Source organism: Podarcis erhardii, assembly GCF_964252035.2.
Source record: "Podarcis erhardii genome assembly, chromosome: 1".
Lineage (NCBI taxonomy): Eukaryota > Metazoa > Chordata > Lepidosauria > Squamata > Lacertidae > Podarcis > Podarcis erhardii.
The window spans coordinates 71,453,371-71,473,878 of NC_138497.1; the positions used below are offsets into that span (position 1 = coordinate 71,453,371).

At 40.4% G+C, this 20,508-nt stretch overlaps 1 protein-coding gene across 6 annotated transcripts in view; it reads right to left on the minus strand.

Moving 5' to 3' along the window:
- Window positions 1–20,508, minus strand: part of TUB (TUB bipartite transcription factor) — a 120,661-nt gene that overhangs the window by 30,395 nt on the left and 69,758 nt on the right. For 4 of the 6 annotated variants that reach the window (XM_081841442.1, XM_081841439.1, XM_081841443.1 and 1 more), the window contains exons 2-3: window positions 3,086–3,137; window positions 1,672–1,834 (exon numbers count right to left, since the gene is read on the minus strand). In XM_081841442.1, the coding sequence (XP_081697568.1) occupies window positions 1,672–1,834; window positions 3,086–3,137 (215 nt within the window). Of the gene's footprint in view, window positions 1–1,671; window positions 1,835–3,085; window positions 3,138–6,000; window positions 6,024–9,854; window positions 9,943–20,508 lie in introns of those variants that run through there. The other 2 variants (XM_081841444.1, XM_081841441.1) reach the window with 2 other exon arrangements.

The following is a 20,508-nucleotide window of genomic DNA, read 5'->3' on the forward strand; positions in this document are numbered from 1 at the left end:
GCTCAAAGTAAAATGGGGCTCAAAATTAAACAATGTACAGCCAAAACTTTTCATCTGAAATACATTTGATTTTTTGATTTTTTTTTACAAGTTATATAAAAGGAAGGAAGAAGCAGACAGGAACTGAATGTATTTTGAGCCAACACATTTTCCATAGGAAAAATGGGTTGCATCCCACTCTGCATGATCAGACTACCACACACGCAACAGGATTCCACCTTCCTCTCCTCTGCCTGCAACCCCCCAAATGCCAAAATCCGGTCCCTCAACATTACAGAGCATATTTTGGCATGTGCAGGGGACCGTAGGAGAGATAAGAGGATGGAGAGGTTATGCCAATGATGGCAGTGCTGGATGCAACCTATTGCTTCTCTCCTCTGTGCACATGCATACCAACATGTGCTGGGCCACAAAATGCAAATCATTAATCCAAACAGAAGTTCTATTCACAGTGTGGTTTCCAGTTTATAAATGTAACTGAAGAAAAGGCTGCTGAGACTAAGTCAAATGCATTTAATATTCAGACACCGTGTACATTTAAATTGCTGTTAAAAATGGCTAATGAAATTCAAATGCTTCTTTAATTTTGAATTTTAAAAAAACAAAAACACTTTTGAGGAATGCTAAAGGAGAAAAGTGAACATCAATGCAATTTTCTAAAAGGCTATTGTAAAAAAATATTTTCCCTGTAATATTTTGCAATGAAATACATACTTAAGGGGATTGAGATTTTCATATGGTGGGAAGGGGAGAAGGGTTGTCTCAGACTTACTGCAATTGAAGCAAATGATGGCATAATTATAAACTAAAATGTATTGAGCATGCATATAAAATGAATCTGCAAGCAAAGGAACTGTATGCTCACATTAATAAGGTCATTTGGGCTGCATGATATTGCAGTGTTGCACATAATGTTTACTAAAATATGTATATTTACCATTCTTTGCCAAGATTGAAAGGCTGAGGACAGCAACCGTATACCAAGAAGTAAGATTTATTCAGTCAGACATTCAACTACTGATGGTGCATTTTTATTTTTATATTTAAAAGTTTAACTGGGGAGTGAGGGCAGTTAGTGATTATGAAAGTGGACAAAAAGCCTGAAAGTTTTATGTGCAGTCAACCTTCTACAGAGCATGGAAAGGAAATGTACATTCTGTTGACAAGTTGTCCTCTTCCATTTTATGAAAAGTAGTAGTTTTAGTTTTTGCTTAAAACCATGAGAAATTCATTGCTAAAACAACAGCAGTGCATTCTGCAACTGTGAATGGAACACCTCCCGCAAATGGTGAATGATTGAATAATTTCAGAAGGAAGATAGATGGCTCAGTAGCTCTGTCAATCTCTGACAGAGATTGACAGAGCTAACTCCCCCAAACCCTTTCCATTGGGAGAATAATAATCAAAATACTATTTGATGGATTATTGAAGTAAGAGTTATAGGGAGACCGAGCCGCCGTGTAAAAAGGAACAAATACTCAATTCTGATGCCTATGTTTAAAAGGCGAAAGATTTATACGATCTGAAGAGAAACCAGAGTATAATTCTGATGCCTATGTTTAGACCAGTTTATATTACTTTTTTCCCTAAAATTCTTGTCAGCATATTCTCGAATGCATCTCTTGATCCTTTCCCTGCCCTCAACATTTTGCAGTAAATTAGGACACATACCATTATAAATGGTGCTGCTGTTGCTGTTGAGGTAAGATTCAACCAATGGTGCTTGTTCTTCTGACTGTTTCATTCTGCGCGCCCTTGTCCGGCTGTCCACATTGGACTGAACCATCAGTGGCTCCTGACGTTTTTTCTTCTGCTTCTGCTCAAGTAATGCTCGCTGGGAAAACACACAGTGACACATAGAGAGAGCTCCTCATTAAATTAAATAGGAACCTGTGGGCCTATGGACTGATTTCTGAGTGTCTCAGCAAGATGCTTTGAAGCAAACAATATTAAATTGGACGTCAACCTCCTACCACAATTCTGTATCAAACCATTTATTTTGCTACTATTATGTACAGTGGAGATATGCAAGCAATTCTTTATGGAGAGCCTCTTTTAAAACTTAAAAAAGCAAAAATACCTACGGTGATAAGAGCAGAGATATTTGACTCCTCTACTGATGGTCAGATTTGAGATTTAAAATCGCTTATACTAAATATTGGGAAAGCAATAAAATATAGGAACTAAAATTATTGCTGTATTATGCTGATTATAATTATGATCTAAGCTCTATGTGCTGCAACTCCCTAGCCACTGAATCAATGGAATTTATGTCTGAATAGGCACAGGGAGAACTGCACTGTGAAATGCATAAAAATCTTTCCCAACGCTACAACTAATCTAGCACAGAGATTCTGCAACAATTGCATGATCCATCAGATCAATCCACACACCCAAGCCCTGAGAAGCACAAAGCAGGCTGCAGCCAATTGCTAGTGATGATTCAGGAAAACATACTAATAACTACTTGCATCAGACCATGTAAGTGACCCATGCTTGTTCAGGGGTGGCTGAAAGTAATTTCATACATCACACCCCTAACCTGGAGAATGGAGCACTGTGGCCTGATTATGGAACATGTGAAAATGCTCATTGGGCCCAAAATGAGAGGGTGGGATATCTGATTTTCCAATTTAGATTTCAAATATTATTTTGTATCAAAGACAAATTTGAAAGCTAGTATCAACATCGCAGCCCAGGGTAACAGTGATCTTCGCTGAGCATTAAACAATTACCGTATTTCAGTTCTCAGTTCCTTAGCAGATTTTATAACCAGAAGGGGAGTGTATTTTCCAGCTGTATGGATCTCTCATTCCAGATGTTTCCATGTTTATATTATGATGGTAGATTGTGCATATTTATGAGTCATTTGTCCATATCCACAGCAAAACTACACACCTAGTTTTAAAGAGCCCGGTAGCTTATTGGTCAGCACGGATTTATGCTATGGAAAAAACCTAAAAGTTACCAGTTGTGAATATCAGTAAGAGGAAGTTTGTCTTATACTTAAGAAATCCAGTTAAGCAAGCTCCAGCTATCAGCATGAAATAACCAATGAAGTGCAATGAAATTTTTACAAACTCACCTGTCTGTCAAGCTTTTGTTGTCGGAGATTGCTGCTCTCATCATCTAAAACGCTGCCAAGATAAATAAATAAAAGCAGAATTTACTCATCTAACCACAGAAGAAAAACTTGCTGTTCTATAGTTATCTATATAGTGGTGCCTCTGTTTGAGAACAGTCCAGTTTAAGAACGATTTGGTTTACAAATTCTGCAAAACCAGAAATAGTGTCTTGGTTTGAGAACTTTACCTCGGTCTAAGAACAGAATCCAAATGGTGGAAAAGCACCTGTGGTGGGAGGCCTCGTTAGGGAAAGCATGCCTCAGTTTAAGAACTGTTTTGGTTTAAGAATGGATTAAATTCATAAACCGAGGTACCACTGTAGTAGTTCACAGGAATTTTGTACCAACACTCTGCAACAGGGTTCCACAACTTTTTGTTGGCATTACACAACCATTCTTTGTAGCCGTCACAAATTTTGACCATCCCTTCCCTAAAGACACTCAGAAGCAGCAATAATCCAAGTGTCTCTAAAGGCTGGCACATAGTAGCCAAATGACCTCTCCCTACCACCAAGTTCTGTGTGTGTCTACCAGAGCTTCTCTCTGTTGCTTATTCCTGCTGCCTGCCCCCGCCCCCCATCTCGAAATCCTCTGGAGTGTAAGGAATACTCAGGAAAGATGAAGGATCTCTCATTTCATTGTGGGCAACCAGGGGAGGGTTGCTGTCGGAAAGAGATTTATGGTCACTATTGACATCCTGGTGACTATATATGCAAACCCTTGCTCTGCAATATTTTGGATCACTTGGATCAAGTTAATGTAATAACCACAGCAAAACAGGGCCTTTTCAGTGGTGCTCCCCCAGGTGTGGAATGCCCTCTCTAGTGAGGTGTGCTTGTCTCCCATCATTATTAACTTTATGAGGGAAATTAAAAACATTCTTGTTTTTAAACATTCGGTGGCTTAAGAATACCGTTTATGGAAACACTGAGATCATTGGATGGAAATATGTTTTTAATTGTAAGTGTTATCAGAACGTTTTGATCTGTTTTAAAATGTTTTTGCTTTGTTTTTTGTTTTTAAATTGTATAAAAATCTGCCACCCTGAGCAACTTGGGGGAGGCAGGGCAGGGCAAAAATTTAATAAATAAATAAATAAAAATGTGAGTGTAAAGGTGTCAGAGTCAGGGAATGATAGCACTGTAGGCATGGTTGCAAGGGGCAATCTTCCACACGTATCCCACCATACACACAGAGAGAATGTCCAAACTGAGCCATTTTTTTAAAAACGTGCAATTTCAAAGCAAAGAAAAGGTGTTCCAGAATCCGCCAAACAGCAATATATTAAAAGCGCTAGCACAGAGCTAAAGCCCATCAGATGACTGTTCACTCAAGGCCTTCTGAAACAGATAAGTCTTAACAAAATGTAAGAAATAACACAACTTAGTGAATGAATCCCATCTAGCCATTTCAAAGCTAAATCCAGAGAATGGTGCGAAAAATCAAATGACAAACTTTACAAGAGTAAATAACTGTATGGCAGATCAGCTGTTAACTACATGTGAGATCTTATTCACGATTCTCCTACTTCATGTCTGGTTTGGCCCAGAGAGCCATTATCTTGTTGAAAGGGCTGGTACATCCCACAGTTGTGCAATGCAAAGCTTTGCTGCAGACAGTGTTTGCATGATTAATGGGACTTCTTTCTCTCTGACATTCAATATGACAAGCTGGGAGTGCAAAGGGATAGAATGACCAGTAATGAATTGAATTAACCTCAAACCTGCCTGCCAGAGGGCTCTGATATATTTACACAACCACCAGATTTATAAGCTATTGCTATCCTGGTCACAAGAGATCTTCTGCAGCACCTTAGATAACCTTATTTAGTGCGGATATACTACATTTCTCAAACAGCAAATCTCCACTGCTAAGTAGCTGATCAGTTCCCAAACGATTTCCTGTAAAAAATTATGGACTCACTTAATGTTTGTATCCTGTAGGAGCAACAGTGGCAAAAATGAGGTCAGAACTGGGCCTTAAGTACATTTCTATTATTTTAGTAGGTCACTCTCTGCAGGGAAGCCAGTACCCCACTATTATTGTCAAAGGGGCAGCCATTCTGCCTTGAGCTAGTGACTAATGGCCCCTTGATTTCATTTTCCTGGACTCCTTGATGCAGAGATTGGGATTCAGAGGCTGGTGGGTCAAATTAGTCACTGAAGGGATGCTTGTCATTTTAAAAATACAGGTTTCTATCTTCAGAAAACCTCCACAAAGCTAGTTCTGAGAAGAGAGAGTTTATCAGCGCTGAAGTGAGGGTCTGGTCAATAGAGCTGACACAGATCCTCTCTCAGCAATGTGGCAACCTACCAGAGGCAGATTTAGGGGAGATGACTGGCTCACCCGCAGGAGGTGGTGAGCCAAGAGGGTACCACAGGGGGTGCCCAACAATGACAAACAATGAAAGGCGAAAAGCAAGAGGCACCGGATTTTGGTGTCACACAGAGTGTCAGTAAAAATTTTAAACCGAAAGTCCGCCACTGCAACGTACATACACTGAGAGATGATCCAGGCTGCAGGGTCCGCTAAGGAGTCATCCAGCAAAATATAGGCCTGACACGAATGGGACAAAAATTGGTGAGATGCATTTCCATCCCCATCGCCCCCTCTCTTCCCACACTGAACAGTGCAAATAATCTAAGGTCACATTTTAAACAGTATCACATTGCTTTATTGGGAGCTACATCTAACATCACGTATAATACTGTAACATCAGAAGTGATGGAAATTATGCAATGCTGTTGTTTCCGTTACAAACTTCCAGAAACTACTGAAGAAAAAGAACCACTTTCTGTCCATTTACAAACTGATATAGCCTAAAAGTCTTTAGTCAGTATAACCTAAAACTCCTTACACTGAAACTCAGATTTCACCTTTCCATTTCACCCAAAGTGCCGTTGATTATCTCTAGTTCTTTTTTTCAAAGGTGAGTTAACTGGCGTTTAAGATGGCTTTGTAATTAGGTCATCATCTGCGACGAGTCAAAATTTCCTTCAGGCAAGGCATGTTTTGTCCTCTTCAGCAGATCAGGCAGAGTCATGTGGTACCCACTCAAAAGCTTACTGTGTAGTGCCCATAATGACATGGGGGAGCAGCAGTCCAGAGCCTGGCCACACAATTATGCTTGTTGCTACCAGCTCCTTGCTTCTCCAGTTTCCCAAGCAGCTGTGGGAGGTCTGCAGTCTGGGGGTTGGCTGGTTAGTCGGAAGCTGCAGATAGTTGTGAACATTATGCAATAAGCTTCTGCGGCTACTACATGCTTCTCTGTCATAAGAATCCACTCACTGAATAGGCATTTTATTCATAATGCAAATTATTTAGCTATATTAGGGATGCTACAAATAGCTTCCAGTAGAGGAAAATGAATGTATTACACATACACACTTTGCATGCAATGTCAAATAAGATCCCTTGAACTAATTCTGCAACACAATTCTGCTAAAAATCACAATACTGCATGTAGAATCAAACATGCAGGGCCTGTTTTTCATTCTACCTTGTGGATGTCTAACTTGACTAGGAGCCAGGTGGTTGCATTAATATATGGAATATTTGCCACTAGGGCCTCTAGCTTATGTATATAAAGGGAGTGCAAGTTATATTTATACCACATACAATTCAAGGTGTTGTTGTTGTTTAGTCGTTTAGTTGTGTCCGACTCTTCGTGACCCCATGGACCAGAGCACGCCAGGCACTCCTGTCTTCCACTGCCTCCCACAGTTTGGTCAGACTCATGTTTGTAGCTTCGAGAACACTGTCCAACCATCTCATCCTCTGTCGTCCCCTTCTCCTTGTGCCCTCCATCTTTCCCAGCATCAGGGTCTTTTCCAGGGAGTCTTCTCTTCTCATGAGGTGGCCAAAGTATTGGAGCCTCAGCTTCATGATCTGTCCTTCCAGTGAGCACTCAGGGCTGATTTCCTTAAGAATGGATACGTTTGATCTTCCTGCAGTCCATGGGATTCTCAAGAGTCTCCTCCAGCACCATAATTCAAAAGCATCAATTCTTCGGCGATCAGCCTTCTTTATGGTCCAATTCAAGGTACATACATTCAAATCCAACCTGAGATGTCCATTAAGCACATAAATGGAAAGGGAGCAGTGACTTTTACCTATAGCAAGTACCGGTATATTGCAGAGACTTGCAGCCACCTCATTTTGACATCTCTTAACCCCTTTTTTACTCCAATGCAGCTCCAGAGAACACCTGAAGAGAGTTGGCCAACCTGAGTGTCGGCCTCTTTGAGGTTTTAATGCCTAATTCAAACCCACTACCGTCAATGGCAATTGACAGCACAACTTCAGTGATCAAGAACAAACTTTAATGGGCTCTTAGGTGCACATTTAAAATATGTTGTTTTGCTAACATTTTTCACAGTACAGTGATACCTCGGGTTGCATATGCTTCGGGTTACATACGCTTCAGGTTACAGACTCCGCTAACCCAGAAATATTACCTCAGGTGAAGAACTTTGCTTCAGGATGAGAACAGAAATTTTGCTCCGGTGGCGCAGTGGCAGCGGGAGGGCCCATTAGCTAAAGTGGTGCTTCAGGTTAAGAACAGTTTCAGGTTAAGAATGGACCTCCGGAACGAATTAAGTACTTAACCTGAGGTACCACTGTAAATGAGTTAATACTTGCTGGTTTTGCTTCAGTCAAAGTATTTTTTGTCAGGAATTCCCTCTTAAGAAAAAATATGGCAATACAGTGGTACCTCGGGTTACATATGCTTCAGGTTACAGACTCCGCTAACCCAGAAATAGTACCTTGGGTTAAGAACTTTGCTTCAGGATGAGAACAGAAATCGTGCAGCAGCGGCGCAGTGGCAGCAGGAGGCCCCATTAGCTAAAGTGGTACCTCAGGTTAAGAACAGTTTAAGGTTAAGAACAGACCTCTGGAACGAATTAAGTACTTAACCCGAGGTACCACTGTAAATGTTTAAACTACCAGTATGTTACAGGCTAATCCCACTGCACTTTTCCAAGTTTCACATTCTTAAGAAGGTTCAACAAACCCTTCAAAAATGTTTTTTTTTTAATTAAAAAAATTAATTTAAAAAAACATTTTCGTACTTCAAGATGTAGGTGGCGTTTCAGTATATGAGACACAAAGGCATATCCTTCATCAAGTTTCCCACACAGCCTTTTCATTTGCAAAGCCCTGGAGCTGCCACTGCCTTATGAAAACATGAGGAACTGATGGTGTATTGAGCTTATTTTAAAATCCCCCCACAGGTGAATTTCATACTGATATATGAAACTGAGACCAAGGCACGTACTACAGACACCATCTGGAGGCTGCTTCAGATCATTCCACATGGCAGCTGAGTTCATGCAGCAAGTAAAAAGAAGCTAAGACAACAAGGAGCTGTTATACAATCCAAACCAACGTCACATTAAGTAGAGCGGACCTGCGTACAGTTATAAAAGGAAGATTCTGCTGTGCCCTCACTGACAGGGACAGTGGCTCCTTTGGAACAAAGTGCCCAACACTGATCTTCCCCATCATTTGTAGGGCTGGAGGATGATCACAGATGCCACCTGCCATGGAAGCAGAAAAAGCTGTGGTACCCAGAAATATCATGAGGCAAAATGTGGACAGTCAAAAAAGACAATCATGTGGGGGGAACTGGATGTGATATTGAGGTGCATTGCAGCATGGGGGCAGTGTGAGGTAATTGCCAGAGAGTTGGACTAGGACCTGGAAGACCAAACTTCAAATCTCCACTCAAACCAAAAAGTTCACTGGGCAACCGCCGGCCAGTTGCTGCGTCTAATCCTAACCTACCTTGGAAAGCTTAGTGAGGATAAAATGAGAAGGGGGGAAGCGCTTTGAGCTCCTTGAAGGAAAATGAAATACAATAAACAAACAAATAAATGAAATGTTAGCAGCTGTCATGGTCCCCCTGAAGCTTCCTCTTTGTTCGCAAAATTTGTCTGAGAGTATGTTGAGGATGCTACTCAAGCAGGCAATAGTAGTTGCTATGTCCCTTATTTGACAGATCCTCTAATCAGAGTATTTTCTAGAAGGAAAGCCTCAAGAGCTGTTTAGAAGTGTTTATTCTGAATATGACAGAAATAACTTTGGAAGGGCAACTATTCATCTTGGGCTTCCATCTCCTAGAGAGAAACACAAGGTCACTCAAATGTCAACATACTGCTGTAGTAAGGTTCAGAAAGATGCCTGAAATTGCTGTAAGAAATGAAAAACAGTTTCTCTCTGTCTTTTTTTTTTTATTGTGGTGCTTTACTTTGAAATACTCTTAGCAGCCTGAAGAGACAATGACTGAGCTGACATACGGCATGTTCAGATTGTGTTACAGGCCAAACCCCTCTGTGCTAGGAATTCAGCATCACTTATGCCAGCTCTGTGACAGAGGCTTGGTTTACTCTGTGTGCAAGGAAAAGAACAATCCAATGGGATAAGGATAAAAGGCGGGAGTGCAAAAGGAGGAGGGCAACCACAGAATCCTCACAATTATATGCAGCACCACACAGAGATGGAAGCGCTATTGCCATTTCTTAAACAGCAAGTGTTGCATGCCAACCCCTTCTAAGCAACTTGCCGCATTTGTATTTTGAGAAGAACAGAATACACTCTAAACTTTAGGACAGATTCACACACTGGCCTCCCACATTGCAGCAAGCAATGTCCATAGGAATGTGACATTGTGTGTCAGAAGATCTGGTGTGTATTGTCTTGTGTAGATCCAATGAGCCAACTAGGCTACCTGGCAGGGGCCTAGTGCTGCTCTCTCACATGGGGAGAGGCAGTCTTTGAGGAGAAGATTCAACCACTGTGCCTTCCACCTCATTTCCCCACTGGCCCCTTCATCTTGCCACCGCCTCCATCTGCTATGGGGCAAAACTAAAGTCCTACTTACTACCACAAGCACAGGAGCAGGAAAGGCAAAGGGACCAGTGAAAAACACAGGACAGGAAGCCCAGCAACTATTGTGCTTTCTTGTTACCATAGAGATTTTAAAGAGACAGACAACAAGAGTTCTGGGTTGACAGATGGCAATGCCAGCTGCAGTTCTATGTACAGGGGTTACTGCAGGCTTCCTCAACATCAGCCCTCCAGAAGTTTTTTTAGACTACAATTCCCATCATCCCTGACCACTGGTCCTGCTAGCTAGGGATCATGGGAGTTGTAGGCCAAAAAATCTGGAGGGCCGAGGTTGAGGAAGCCTGGGTACCACTACCAAGATGTAGCTACAGTTTAACAAAGCCACACATGGTAACTACATCCTGGGTTAAATATAATGAAGATGAAAAAAGTTGTGTGCTGAAAATCTGTCGAGAGTGCAGTGGATTGGAATAGGACAGCATGAGATTTAACGGTTTACTAGCCCAAGTCATGACAAAACTGAACTACAATCTGTAGAAAACAAAACACTGTTATAATGCTGGCATTACATGCTTCTTTATGGTTTAGCAGAGCACTATCATTTGAGCACAGTATGCCAGTGCAATTTATTCCACAGAGGTTCACTTCCCTAAGAAGCATACACACAGAACAATTTCAAAAAAATCAGAGTGAGCTGTCAACGATCTCATTAGTTGGCTGCTTGAAATGCTGACTGCAGGGCCTGTTCCTTGAATTGTTATATACATTCTATAAATACCAAAGTCTTGTTTGGTATGTATTCAGCATTTGTCAGCTGGGATTAATATACAGAATTTTGGACTTGTAAAGCAGGAGTGGGGAGCAGCTGTCTCTCTTCCTTCACCATTCCTGGTACTAACATTTGAACAAGCAAAAACTCTGGCCTTTAGCAGCACTCCTTTCTGAGAGCTGTGCAGCAAACAGGACCGAAATGTCAACATGCCAGCTCATCTTTGCTTTTCTCACAGAAAGCGCTGCCAATGAATGGAAAGATTTGTTCAACATTAAGCGCCTTGCATCAAAGTAACTTGTTTTATCAATTCTGAGGAGATACAAAAATTAACGGCAAACCCCCAAAGATACACACGATTATTCCAGCCTCTTTCCTCATAAATTTATTGATTTGTAATTAGCATTTTCCATCAAGGGAAATCGCTCCTGCAGGGACACATAACTACTGAGTAGAAAAGCAATAGCAAAAGCTAGGGTACAGGACATTTGCGGGCTTAGAGAAAAGGCATACATTTTTTCTTCCCACTCTCACCTGCAGGAGGAGAACTACATGAGGGGTTCACTACCAAGCTGGTCTAAAACCAGGTTTCAACGGCTGCAAAAAGAAGGTGGGAAAACAGCAAAGGCTGAAAACACCTGATAATGTGGGCTGCAAGTTCCCCAAGTCTCCGCCACAGATTTAGAGAGAGTGCCATGGACACAGGAAAAAGTGAATGCAGTACACCCAAAAAACAAATGAAAGCATTCCTAAGAGCATGTGGAATACAACAGACTAAAAACAAAGAACTAAATCCTTGGCTCACGGACAAGAGTTAGATGACCGATCCAATATACACAGCAAGAAGTGGAGGATTATCAAATCTGTGAAAATGGATTATTCCTGAAAGAACATTTGAGTGCTTTCTCCAGGGTCAAAGTATTATTTTCCATGATTTCCCTAGGCTAGTCTATATTGAACAGCTTCAGTACAGATCCTTTACATTTGCATAGCTGGCAATATAGCTCTCAAGGATAAAAAGCAACAGCAATAAATGCATATGAAAAGAATAGATGAGTTTAGTTATTGCTTCCATCCTGGCTTTAGCTCTTCAGAACACAGGAACAACCCTTTGGGATCAGACCAGAGGTCTAGCCAGATGCCTGCAAGTAAGGCATGAGCACAACAGAACTCTCCTACTCATGATCCCAAGCAACTGGTCGCCTCTGCACTTGGAGGTAATATATACCCATCATGAGTAATAGTCATGGATAGGCTTAAGTGCAGTCCTAACCATCTCTACTCAGAAGCCCAAGTTGAGTTAAGGTTGCAGCCTTATTTTCCTTCATGGAAGCTTCCCTACTAAGTCAAATAGCAGGAGAAGAGGCACCCAGTTTGAAATAGGGGCTAAGTGTTAAAACAACATGCACACCTGTGGCTGTTTTTTCTTTCTTTCTGAGAATACATCAGTAAATTGTTATAAACATCACTTCTATTTTGGTCCATAAGCATGTAGAATTTCCGTGTCAGCTCAAAACTTATCTATTTGCCCAGGCATTTTAAAGTTGGCATTTTAGAATGGTCTAATTATTTTTAGTTGCAACTAATTGCCCCCCCCCGCTTTATTATACTTGTACTGTACTACAAACATTCTTTGTGGAATGTTTAATTTCATCCATGCCTATTGTGCACCAGCCTGGTATCTGCATGGATAAAGAGCAGTCTAGAAATGCTTTTAATAATAATGAAAAAGAAAATTAGAAACCCAAAAATAAAAATACAAAAAGCCATGAGGGGGATTGTAAATATTTTTTTTTAAAAAAAACACATGTTTTTAAAAAATACTATAGGCAGAAAACCATTTTCTAGGTTCTTCTACAAGCTAAAATGACACACATTTCACAGCTGCCACTTGGATAGCAGAACTCTTCAACAGGGGGAAGATATTGTATCCCAAATCTCTATGTGGCAAGAAACACACCTGGAAGTGATTCCCACTCAAATGGGGATACCAGATGGCATTCAGTAATGTCTGCTCACTTGTACAATGGAAATCTGCTTGAAAAATGGGGCTTCAGGATTGTCATCTCCCCTCTTTTCCCATTTGCAGCTCCCCCCCCCCCCCCGCATGCCTCACCCCAGAGGATCACCCAGCGCAAATGAAGGGTATGTGGATAGCTGTAGAGGGAGAAGAAAAAAAGCCCTGTTGAACATGTGGGTGCCTACTGATGCTACAGTGAATGTCACCTATTTAGCTAGAAACAGAAGGTATCAATCAAACTGCTTTGGGATGGATTCTCCTCATCTGGATTGTGAAGATTCCATAACATCTGGACAGGAATGTGAAGCGATTCCTTGACACCAGAATGGGGAAAGAGTGAGAAGTTTTCCCAAACTAGGTACACCACAGTTGTGCCTGAAGTTTACATAGTCCAAAGCCCTTCATGGCTACCCACAAACCAGATATAAGGGAAGTGAGGGAATGGTAATGTGAATGAACATCACAGAGAAGCAGCTGTGCTTCTTGGGTTACACCAATTCTTATTCAGATAATGTTGCGAAGCCTGAGAACAACAAAGACAGAACGAATGTGCTAACTATACATACCCAAACCAACTTAAATGATCAAAGCTCAATGGAAGTACAATAAGGACTAGAGCAGTGCCACAACACATTTGTAGAGTGATACATCATAGGATTGTACTCTGTTTGTTGAAGCCTGCTTTTAGAATACAGCTTCAAACAGAATACATGTTTTTTTTTCTGTTTAGGGCTAGATTAAGATATTATATTTTGACAGTCTCACAAATCTTCTGTCTATAAAGTTTGTGCATTGCTGAGATGGAGGAAGCAATTTTTTTTCATATACTGTAATGTGAATTCATTTATTTTACTCCCAGTTGGGGCATTTTCAACATTGGTTCTGATGTACAGTGTCAAGTTTTAGAGGCTTCTCCTGCAAAGGAGAAAAACGTTATTATTTTGAACAGCCACTGTTTGTTTGAGTCTTCAGAGCAGGTTCTAATTTGTGGTTGCCAGGGCTCAGCAAAAGAAATCTCTTTTCAATCCTTGAGTTAAATCACAGGACATATGAAACAATAATACTGTACATAGAAGTAATTCAGAACATGTTCAGAATGATATAACCTTTGCACTGAGTGACCACAGTCTGCCCCCAAACACTTTAAGGAATGTGTCTTCAAGGACAGATGGCATGGCTTTAGGCAGACTTGAAACACTCTTTCTCATCCCATCCTCTCTGACAGGAGCATATATCTGTATCTAAACACGAAGTTACAGATATATGTTTTGCAAGCATCCAAACAGAAAACCAATGTTTTAATCATAGAGCCTTCCAGAAATAAACACACAAAGCTTAAATCAGCTTTGTTTTAAATTTGTTCCAGAGTGATTGTGAAACATACACTGAACTAGAACATACATTTGCTTTTCCTTCCAAATTCTCTCCCACATTAATGGAATTCAGACTCGACACAAATGCTCCTCTTCTCATATCACTGCCGCTCTTTCTCAGTATCAATATACTGGGAATCCGACTTCAAGACCAAAAAATCCCCTTTAATTTTAACTTTGGTCTTTATCTCACTAAAACTGCAAGTCAATTGTTACTTTAAGAATACATTCATTTTATGAACTAATAATAATCTTTTATGTTCTATTTTAAAACCCCATTCTGGAATACAGTTCCAATTTGTCCTATGCTCCCAGGTAGCACCTGCCCACATCTCACCAAGTTTCTTTTACACAATACAAATCTGGGGGGAATTCAAATTGTCGGAAGGATGGCCTGATGTTTGTGGAATTCCATAATAATATGGAAGTGATAAGTAGAGTGGAATGTTCTAAGAACCATGCCCTGTCTTGCCACCAGAAGTATTAACACTGTGTAAATCTTAATTAGGATTGTGATTTGCATGAAGTTTAATACTTTGCAATTTGTACATCACATTGCATTTAAATCAGGGTGTATTTGGGGTTCTGCTGTCAGACTAAATCCCTTTGGTATTGCTGAAAAACAAACGCACCATCAATTCATTGCTTTCTTTTTAATACTAATTAGTACATACAGTACATAATATTCATTCATTTGTAATCACACACCTGTATTTTAAAAAGTAATTGTGTTAATTCCATTGTAGTCATATTTATTTGCATTTAATTTCTTTATACTGCCCACTCGCATAAATATCAAGGCAATGCACAGCATAAAATACTGCAAAACAATACAAAATAATCACAGTAACCATATGGCTTTTCTAAAACAGGTAATTGAACTGAGTAGGCCTGCCAGCATTATTCCAGCAGTGTTTTGTACAGGAAGAAAAAACACACCACATGAATTCCAAAAACCCATTATGCCATTTATTGTATTGTTAAGCACTGGATGATAGGGGTAGGCACCAGCTAGTGTCTGCTCTGGATTCCTATTATCTTCTAAATAATATTCAAGATGTTGACCTTGAATTATAAAAAACTAGAACAGAGAACTTTACAAACATATGAGGTAGGATATGAGAAGCCATTTTTGGAGACTGATCCAAACACACACACACACACACACACACACACACACACAAAACAACAACAACAAACCACTTTTTCTTTCTTTGGAGACTCTCGACATCCTGAGCTAGAAACCAGCATTCAACAATACAGCACCTTTCTTTACTTCCTGAGTTAGCAGTGCATCACAACAGCATCATTAGTTCTATGAAGTATCTATTTCCCCCCCTCCCATATTTCCATGACTTCCTTTGTTCTGTCTAAATCTATTTTTTCCTGCAGATAACAATAATTGCTCTGGTTGCTTACAACGGAGGCAGTAGAAATGATTTAAATTATACAAAGATGTAACAAAGGAGAGATGCTACATGGCTTTGTGGTCAGCTGGAAGTTATTTATCGAAACATGTATTTTGTTCAGAAATTCCTGCCATTTTTTTGTAAACAGGTGTTGTGTTTTTTTGAAGAGGTGTGTCTTTCAGGATGACAATAATATTAAAAAGGAATGAACCCTACCTCGTGTCAATATATCCAAGAATTGGATGAGTGACCTGGGTGGGCCTGACCTATCTCAGCTGTGTGCACCTGGGTAGTCAGTACAGCACCAGGCTAGCCTGGAGGATGAAGGAGGGTGTTGTCCATTGAAATACTGTCTCATGTACCAGAAATCCTTGGAGTGGGCTTAAAAAACTCCGTACCTGTATTGGGCCAGAGAGAGAGAGATTGAGGGTGCTGCTGGCCTATTGATCATTCTGTTGCCCAACAGCATCCTTGACCAAGCTAGTCTCTGGCATGGTGGAGGACAATAGTTCTTCAATATCCATGAGAGTGCTGCCATTGGGCTGGAACAGGACTTCATGGGTGATCCCCGCCCGGTAATGCAGTATGCAAAATTTAGCATGGTTCTGTGGTGGAATCGGATAGTGTTCTGAGTGAGTTCAATACAGCTAGTGGAATTTGTGGTGGCAGATGCCACCGGAAAAAGTGCTGGCTTGCCACCAGTCTCATACCAGATGCCTCATCTACAAATGGAGTGGCAGTCATCACTGGTGTCATCAGTAGCAAAGGCCATTCCCACCATGATCTCCATTCTTCAACACCTGAAACTGGAGTAAAGGAAGGAGGCAGCAGGAAAAAGTTGGGCGTCAGGCAACTTTAAAGTTAGCACTGTAGCAGGTGTGTAAGACATCTCTGAATAACAAACACTGGAGAGAAATAATATTACATTTATCATTTCTCGTAAATATTTACACACACTCTCAGAATGCATGCTTTCTGCAGGTTTAATTGATTAATTACCGGTACATTAATTGACTAAAACTCAGATGATTAATTGGGTAAGCTTTTCTAAATCAAGTGACAGCCCTAGAGACTACATGTTAACCAGATATTAGATTGCCCAAAGAGCATTTCAACTAGTTTTATGCCATCATTCCATTAAACTTACTACAAAGCCACATTTTATTCTCCACTGTAGTTTGCTGAGCATGTACGTCACAAATTGAAAATTAAAGCATGTAAGTCTGGTAAACATGCTCCAATGAATCTAAAAACACAGGTTTTTCCTAGTAGTTTCCCCAAATAATCTACAACTCAATACAGTGGTACCTCGGGTTAAGAACTTAATTCATTCTGGAGGTCCGTTCTTAACCTGAAACTGTTCTTCACCTGAGGTACCACTTTAGCTAATGGGGCCTCCCACCACGGCCGCCGTGCAATTTCTGTTCTCATCCTGAAGCAAAGTTCTTAACCTGAGGTACTATTTCTGGGTTAGCAGAATCTGTAACCTGAAGCATCTGTAACCCAAGGTACCACTGTAAATACCTCTTTCTTCCATTCTTAGAAATATCCAAATTTAATTCAGGAAAAAGGACAAAACTCCACAATGTAATAATATACCATATACTTCATCCTTCCTATTCAATTGTCATTTTGTTTCCATTTCAGACTATTTTGCAAATTCACTTGAATGAAAACAGAAGTAAATGAGTTTAATAACCACTGATAGCTCTTCTCACTGCTATGTTCAGAAGATTTATAGGAGCTAGCTAATTAAGGAAATATAATCTAATAAAGTAACCAAGACTCAACATCTACAAATAGAACAAAATTGCCTAGAGTTTCTGTTGTCCCGGTTACTGAGATGGACAGCCTTTGTTTCAGACAATTAAGCCAGACATTTAAAATTACTACATAGAGAAAGTTCAATTGTTCCCAGACTACTTTCTGAATATTGAGGAATACAATCCTCTTGGAGTGAAACTAAGTGTTTCTCATTAATTACTCTGGGGCAGGATTCACTACTGCAGCATGCCTATTTACATGGCCAAGTGAGGTTTGTTTGTTCTTAATGATATTTAGGGTGTATGTCATTTGAAGGATGTTCACAATTTAAACCGCTGTACAATATTTTCTCAAATGAGCATGAATTACACCAGGAATAGATATTAGTGTTTAAAGAAGCAGTATGGAAAGTGCACTCACAGATGCAAGAGTCATTCATTCACATACTATTTCCCCACCAGACTATGCCTAAAAGCAGCTTACACAATATGAGTCATAATAGATACAACTTGAAGTATACTATAGCAAAAACAATTATGGATATCAATAACAGTGTCAAGAATGAATAGCAGCATTCAATATATCTCAACACACGTAACGCAACCATAAAAAACAGGGTTAAACTAAACCAACCAGGAAATCATGGCTCTCGACCTTCTGATTCAATTCCATTTGCAAAGAGTGCACAACAGGTGGCAGGGGCTGCAATCTTGCCAGTTTTCAGTAAAGCTCAAGTTCATTCAAATGACTCAAGGATAAAACCACCTCAAGGTTGCTTCTCAACCTCAGCTGTCAATCCTGGGAGGCAACTAAGTTATCCCTTATTCATAAAAAGTACTTGCTAGTAATTTCAAAAGCTAGATCTTTGCAGGTTACACATACTTATCTTCGATGTTTATGATGCAAGTAACTTAGCCCTTATAGAACCAGGCTGAACACATGAAAAACATTATAATATTTTCTATAGGGGAGGAGCCACCACTCAGTGGTAGAACATCTCATTTGCATGTAAAGGCCCTATGTACTATCCTTGGCATCTTTAGGTGGGGCTTGGGGTGGGGGATGCTGTCTGAAATCCTGGAGAGTCACTCCCAAGCAGTGCAAACAACACAGAGCTAGCTGAATTCATGAGTTCACGCCATGTAAATCAGCTTCTTACATTCCTATGAAAATGTATGATTGCTAAATTCTATTATACGAGATCTAAAATATATACTTCAGTTTATTGTAAGAACAAAAAATCTTGTGGTGCTTTAATGTCAAATAAATTCATTATACCACAGGCTTTTGTAGGCCACAGTCCACTTCGCATGATTACAGCATCATAATGAATTTGTTAGAATTAAAGGTGCCTCAAGAGTCTTTGCTGCTTTTGTTACCAAAGATGAATATGGCTGGAAATTGCTCTACTGTGGTCTCTATTCTTAGGGTGCTGAAAGGATCAACAAAAATCCCTTTGCTCAGCTTCCTATTTTATTAATCTATTAATGCAATGGCCCTCATTCCATCTCATCTGTCATAATGCCCATAGGCAAAAGAAAGAACAATTATAGTCAAATAAACATCACAGGGAACAAAAGCGACTACATATACATCCTAGATTTAAGCATACTTCTTCTTAGCTTGATAGCTCATTCATGTGGAATGCTTTCAATTAGCATATAGGAGAAGGAAATGAAACATAAATTGCAGTAGCATGGACTGCTGATTTCCTGGACAGGGCAAAAGGCAATGTGCAGTAGAACAAACAAAAATGTTCTATATGTGTTTGGAAAGCTTGCAGTTTAAACTATGAACTAAAACCCCTCTCCTGTGCAATGTTGGAGCTACAACCCATTTTAAAAGAACAGAAAGGAAAATGGGTCTTTAGTTGCAATAGTAATAGAGAAGTGTTTTCTGTAAAACAAAACCTTGCTTTGCAATCCGTCCTAATTTGTTCTGTGGCAAAAGCCCACCAAATGTAATTCTGCGAGCCTGCCCTATAAACATGAAGTTATACATAAGCAGATCAAAAGAAGTATCTAAAGTCAGTGGACATGGAGTCACAATGAATATAATCAGTGAGCACCACCTGTCAGCTAAGGAAGAAAAAACAGAAAGTTTAGCAGTGACCTCATGGCATTCCCCAGCTACTCAGTCTCTACCCCAACCAGGAGCCTTCTGGGGTTGACAGGTTTGATGCCTCAAGTACCTGGGAGTCATGGATGATCCCAGGGATCATGGCATGTGACCAGAAGAGGTCTCTTCTGGAGCCACATACAAGTACAATCTGGAGCCCTCAGAGCCAAGGGAAAGCCTTCATCCATGATCCAGGAAAGTTCCACTTTGAACAGAGGAAACTTCTGGTACTGTTGGGCCATGGCATTTAGAAAGGTATCCTGGCATCTGCTGGTGGGGGACTGTGAAATAAGCAGTGTTAGAAACTGAGAAATGAAAGCTAGGTGCTAAATGGCACCTTAAATCTAGGTTATGGGTGCAACAATGGAATGTCTAGGTGCACTTTTTTATAACAAGAATACAAAGCTGAAAATGAATGAACTGCAGCTAAAATATTATGTTCATTTTTCACATGGTCTAGTCCTTCCCCTGCCCACCCCCCTAATATCCTTAAGAGGGTCTCTTCTCCAGTCTTCAAAGAGTAGCTAGAAGTGGGGAGGCAGAAAAAGGTCCTCATTTCCTTCCACTCTGCAGTTTGAATCCAAAATCTTAGGCGCATTACTGCACCCAGTGCTCAGAAACTGCTCACGCTAATGAAATTCCCTGTCGCAAAATGCACTTAGAACGATGGGAGTTTTGAACACTGGAAATAAGGTGGGCTCCCCAACCAACATCCTATTGGAAGTCCTCTGTAGCCAGTTAATGCAGCCTCATTGAGTACATTCTGCAGCACAAGGAAGTCTCAGTTGGAGTGTTCAGACCCCTGTAGGTGAGAGCACATCACGTGCAGCATTATATGTAATGCACATAGCAAAGATACAGAAGAAACTCTTCACCAGGTAAACCTCTGAAGATACCTAACAAACAGGCTTGAACAAGCTTAAGTGGGAAGGATGCTTCAGCTCATGAAGCCACTGAAGCCACTCGGTACATTTATGGAAATTATAATTTAGTGTCATTTTTGCTGGCGATGGAAGAGAAGAGAACCCCACAGATTATTTATAATACCACCAGATATAATTATGCTGTTCTTGGCACTGTGG